This window comes from Mastigoproctus giganteus, chromosome 6 (genome assembly GCF_048544385.1).
Source record: "Mastigoproctus giganteus isolate SK-2022 chromosome 6, ASM4854438v1, whole genome shotgun sequence".
In the NCBI taxonomy this organism is placed as follows: domain Eukaryota; kingdom Metazoa; phylum Arthropoda; class Arachnida; order Uropygi; family Thelyphonidae; genus Mastigoproctus; species Mastigoproctus giganteus.
The window spans coordinates 129,586,239-129,592,238 of NC_143580.1; the positions used below are offsets into that span (position 1 = coordinate 129,586,239).

General features: G+C 34.6%; 1 protein-coding gene across 2 annotated transcripts in view; it reads left to right on the forward strand.

The window, feature by feature from the left end:
* LOC150084575 (uncharacterized) overlaps positions 1 to 5,479 on the forward strand; it is a 113,530-nt gene extending 108,051 nt beyond the window's left edge. For both annotated transcript variants that reach the window (XM_090375337.1, XM_090375338.1), the window contains exon 3: positions 3,220 to 5,479. In XM_090375337.1, the coding sequence (XP_090231463.1) occupies positions 3,309 to 5,447 (2,139 nt within the window). In that variant the 5' untranslated portion in view covers positions 3,220 to 3,308 and the 3' untranslated portion in view covers positions 5,448 to 5,479. The remainder of the gene's footprint in view (positions 1 to 3,219) is intronic.
* Positions 5,480 to 6,000: the final 521 nt, after the last annotated feature.

A 6,000-nucleotide genomic window follows, 5' to 3' on the forward strand; every position in this document is an offset into this window, starting at 1 on the left:
AAAAAAAAATAAATAAATAATAATTTTGATATAATATACTTGGATTTTAGGAAAGCTTTCGATACTGTTGCACATGGAAGACTACTATTCAAATTGGAGCAGTATGGCATTAAGGGTAAATTGCTGCTATGGATAAAGGGATGATTTAGCGGGAGAAGCCAGAGAATGGTAATATCAGTGGACACTGCTCTTATTATTATTATTATTATTATTATTATTATTATTATTATTATCCATATGGTGCAAGGAAGCCTGAGGCTTATGCTGCACCAGCCAAAAAAAAAAACTTCCCAAGTTACTCTGAGGGAGAGAGAGAGAGAGAGAGAGATGGGGGGGGGGAATCACAAAGAAAGAGAAGAATGATGATATTCAGCTCAGGACCTGGGGTTGTGAACTTATGTTATTAGTGGAGTCCCCTAGGGTTCGATGTTGGGCCCATTGTTGTTTTCAGTATTTATCAAGGATATTGATAAAGGTATATCAGGGTTAATGTTCAAGTTTGCACACAATACGAAGGTTACAGGGTTCTTAATGACAATAATGCAACAGGATCTGGAAAAGTTGAGCAGATGGGCTGAGAGGTGGCAACTGAAGTTTAACATTGACAAATGTAAATGCCTATGGATAGCAGTAACCCCAGAGTAATGTATCAACTGGGTTGTGCTACACTCAGGGTAGTGGAGAATGAAAAGGACCTGGGGTAATTGTGCAGTCAGATATGAAGTTTTCTGAGCAGCGCAGATAGGCTGCAAGAGTAGCTCATGATATCTTGTCAATGATATACTGGAATTTTGATAGCAAGGATAAGGGGGTAATTGTTCCCTTGTATAAGACAATGGTGAGTGCCACAGCTTGAGTGCTGTATACATGTCTGTAGTCCTCATTTTAGGAATGATGTAGAGCTGCTGGAACAAGTACAGAGGAGGGCAATGAGATTGGTGGGTTGAACAAAGGGTTGTTGTTACCAAGAAAGATTTAAGTTCTGCAAATTGCAGCTTCTGGAGACTAGGTATCTGGGAGGTGATCTAATTGAGGTGTATAAGGCTTGAATGGTTTGAACAAGCTCAATGCTAATGGGATTCTTCCTCTTGTTCAGATTACTCATCTGAGGTTACATAAATTCAGATTGAGGAAAGACAATTGTGGAATAGATGTGCAGAAAGTCAACAACTTAAATAAGTGCAAGGCAGAACTAAAAAAAAACAAACAAACACTTGGAGTGAATGAATGGGTGAAATGGTAGCGTTTTTTTTTTGTCTGATGCTATATAAGCTTGTTTTCTTGCATCATATGCCTCTACTGATGCTAATGCTAAAATGACATAAATTTAAATTGAAGAAGGATAGTTGTAAAATAGAAGTGCAGCATTCAGCCAGAGAGTAATTGATTGTTGGAATAAACTTTTATGTAGTATTGTGAAAGTGGATAGTTTGATTATGTTTTTAAATACTCATTGTCTCCTTCCACATAACCATCCCATTAACTACAGAAGGAATGAAGCGGATTGGGTAACAAATTTTTTTTTCGCTGTTTATTTATTTTTTTAATATGAAAACCCCAAACAAGAGAGGTATTAGAACCTATAGTACTTAGTACTGTGCATGAGTTGAAGGTTGAAAAGATGAAAGAAGATATTTGTTGACATAAGATTTGAACTTCTGTCGAATGTGATTTTCAGGAAATACGTATGAAGAAAGGTTGTTCCAGAGAATGGAAGTTGAATGAGTGAATGTTGCTGTAATGCACTTTGCTTCCTTATTTTTTTCTACATTACCATTAATAATACCAATAACATTACAAATAAATAACACTTGTACTTCTTAACATTAGTGTTGTTTATTTGTTTGTGCAATATCAGGGCAGCTGTTTTAGCAGCATTGCCACCTGAAAGATCCAGCCTACTCCAAAGCTGTTGCCCTTTCTGATAGGGCCCTTTGTGGAAATGGATTAAGCTCTGCATTGAGGCAAATTGGTATGTTCAATGTTACACTGGGAATATGATGTTTAACAATTTATTTACCCTTAAGTGCACAGTTTTTTTTAAGTGATGAATTTTTTTCTGGTAGGTTTAGGATTGGTTTTGTATCATAGAAAAAATAAAAATTGACTTTATGGCAAACAGTTGATATTTCAAATTTTTTTATTCTTTGCTTTTATTCAAAACCTCTTATTTTGTTACTCTGTCACCAGTTCCAAAAAATATACATTGAAACAACATACATTATGTTGCTAGTTAATTATAATTGATTTCAGAAAGCAATTAATTTTATGCTACTGTACAATTTGCAATTATAGCAGAGATTTCTTTGAAACACTGGAATATGAACTTTGGCAGGGTTATAGTGGTTAATTGTGGTTATAGAAGTTTTTTTTCCTTTTTTTAAAAATTTAATTTAAACACTGTAATTCAATGTATTTTTTGAGATGAAATCAAATTTACAAAAGTAGTTGTGTAAAAAAGTGTTATTGTGCCTAATTAACTTTGAAGCCAATTTTGTTCTTGCTCAGGTAAAGACTGCACTTTTCACATATGACAAATGTATGTCCTTTGTTTTGATGTACCTTCCAGTGTTATTATCAAGTAACTTAATATTTTCCATATTTTTAATTGTAAATTGAAATGCAAGCGCTAATGCTCACATTTCAATTTATAATCATGTCAATGAAAGTGAACATCAATGCACACTTTTCAGGTGTAAATATGGAAAATTGGCTCTTTTCACACAGTAATTAACTGAAATTTATAAACGACAGATGTCTGTTACACTGTAAGGGTTATATTAATGTAATAAATTATTATATACTAAAGAAAGTTGCACTTATTAAGAAAACTGCTATCAGTGCACTGCCAGATAATCCTCACACCATCACTAACATCAGCTGTTTTGCAAGATGTGTGCAGGCACTGGCACTTTCTTCCCTATGCATTTAAATATGTGCCCCTGCTGCTTAAGTTCAAAGCAGAAACTATGCTTGACCTTCATAACAAACAAGTAAATAGCATTGGAGGATAGCTTTGCATGTTTATTCATTTAAGAGTTAAAGTAAATACACATTATGTTTAAATTATTGTTTGTGGTTTCATTAATATTTTATTGATTTGATTTGATTTGATTATTTATAAAAAGGAAAATTCATCTGTGTAATATAAGGGAAATGAATATATTTTTATGTGACCTTATCAATTTTCTTTTTTTCTATTTTTTTTTTAATTTTCAGGATAATGGAGAAGAAGAGTTATTCTTAACTAAGAGGGAAGGAGTCCTGTTTGTAGTGCATGCAGACATTTATAGGTGAACAGAATCCTCATGGCTGAAGGGAAGAAAAGTAGCTACCCATCAAAACAAGTAAGAGCAGGTCCTGCACCTCTTGCTTCTTTTGAAGATTTACCGTCTGATGAACTTGAAAGTCCTGACAGTCAGCGTGTGTCCCAAGAAGGTATTCACACCACTGGTAGAAATCGCGAGAGTAGACCTTCTGTAAATTTGGATTTAACCAGAGGTGTTATTGGTACTGCATCTTCGCCAAAAACCCTTACAGCATCTACTTCATCAACACCACAAATTGAGAGTGATTTTGATTCTCAGTCTACTATCACTCCTTACGAAGTTGCCAAAAGTAGAACCCCAAGTGTGCAAGCAGGATCCTTATCATCTCTCACTAGATCCTTAAGGGATGATGATAAAAGTATAAGTTGTGAACAGAAAAAGGGCTCCTCAAGTTCATTACTTTTGGCTACTTATGAAAGTGCAAAATCTTCGGGTGGAGAACCGCAACGAAAAGGGTCGTGGACAGATATATTTCACAGCCATGGTTGGAGTCAGAAAAGTCATTCACCCCATGGGTCTCCTAAGAGGGCTTCAGTTATACAGGAATGTCATCATCCAGAGATAGTATATAAAGAATGTAATTCTGCAATAAATGAATCAAAAAAGAAAGAAAAGGGAAAATTTTTATCACTATTTAAAATAGGAGGGAGAAAGTCGCCAAAGAGTGTGACACCATCTCCTCCCCAGTCACCTGCTGAGCTTTCTGAAGTGCCTGTAATTACTGTTGCTGATTTTAAAAAAGGTGCACCAGGAACTCCTGTAGATAGCGTACATTCACACATAGAGGTAAAAAAGACAATAGATAACCAAATTTCAGATGAAGCAGTAATTAGTGCACATGAAAATATTAAATTTCATGATCATAAAATATCAAATAAATTTGCAGTGGATAAAGAAACCACTTCATGTATTTTAAATGGGGATTCCTCTGACATAACAGAAATCAAGGAGAACAGTATAAACAATACATCTAAATTTTATCCAACAAATCAGGTGAAAGAAAGTGGTTTAGCATATATACAAAGTGAGTCTTCAGATTATCCCGAATGCACCTCATATGATGTGCATTCTCACATATCAGTTGCAGATGAAGATCATGAATCATCTGAGTCAGAATTGACTTTTGAAGTAAATTCCACAAAATGTAGTTTGCAAAAAAGGAGTAGTGAGGAAGATTATGAAGCTGAAACACTTTTGACTCAAGATTCAATTGAACTTGATGACTATTCATCTATAGAATTCCATTCTCCTGTTCTAGAAACAGCAAGGAGCCAAATCAAAACTCCAACACGCCGTCAAAGACTTGAAATAACAACCATACCTATTGAAAGACCACGAAGCACTACACCTATTAATATTGCTCCTTTAGAAGCTTTCATTCAGTCTGCATTACCCTCTCCAGATACAGCAGTTGAAAAAATTAGACTTTCTCTTCCTGGTGATCAGTTTATTTCAAGGCCCAAAAGTCCAAAGAAAGGAAATGCTAAAAGTTGGCTAGATTTTTGCGAAGAAGGTCTTCATAGTCCTCGTCTTCGTAAAAGATCACAAGGAGATGAAGGTGATTTTCAGAAAACACCAACTGATGTTATTTCAGACTCCAGTGATCAAGTTGCATATGATTCAATAAAAAGAAATTCATGTATTGTGGTGGACGATACAGCACATTTGAGTGAAAAACAGTGGGTAACATTTGATATAAACCTTGAGGATGAGAGTGACCAAAGTGAAGGGAATGTTTGTGAATCTAAATATATTTCACCAGTGTTAAGTGACCAGGCAACACCCCAAGAACTGCAAAACAGTGGCAGGCTTACTGAGAACTGTGGTGATAAATATGCCAAAAAAACATATAAAGAATGTTCTTGTGAGTGTCATTATGTACTAGTCAAAGAAGATCAGTTTCATTCATCTGTTCTTTGTACTGATAATTCAGAAAATATTGCAGTCTCCAAGAAAAAAACTCAGAATACAAGATGCTTATGTAATTGTTATTCCAAAATCAATTTAGTTGAGTCAGACAGGGAACAAAACCATGCACCCGAAAACACTGATGAATCAGAGCCTTCAAGTTCCTGTCAGTTTGATAAACCATTTCCTTCATCAGGAGGCATGTTTTAGAAGACTCCAATACTTTCATACATTATAAAAATTTTTGGGGGGGTAAGTGTTCTTTAAAATGATTGCACTTGTTGGCTTTTTCTTTTTAGATAAAGTAGTGCATATTTTAATAATTTGTATAAATTAGTTTCATAAATAATAATTTATATAACAATTACAGTACCAAATAAAAAAGCACAGGTTTTCTGGTGTTTGTACCTGTATTAAAGTTTGATTCAAAAAGTTGAGCACTTCCTGCATTAAAAACTCTTTATTGCAGTTGATTAAGTACTATTTCACATTACAGATGATACCACCATTTCTCTCCCCACCCATAGGCTTGTCATGTGCAACAAAAATTGCAGACAAAGATCGTCCTGTGACAGACATGTATAATGATGTAATGGACTATGAAAAAATTACAAAATATTAGTGTAATGTCCCACCAAAATGTTGCAATTTAGTTGAATAAAAAAAAAATAATAAAAATAATAGCATATGCAAGAATTATAATTCTGTGATAGACCACAAAATACAGTGAAACTTCCCTTTAACGGACAGCCATGGGGAACGA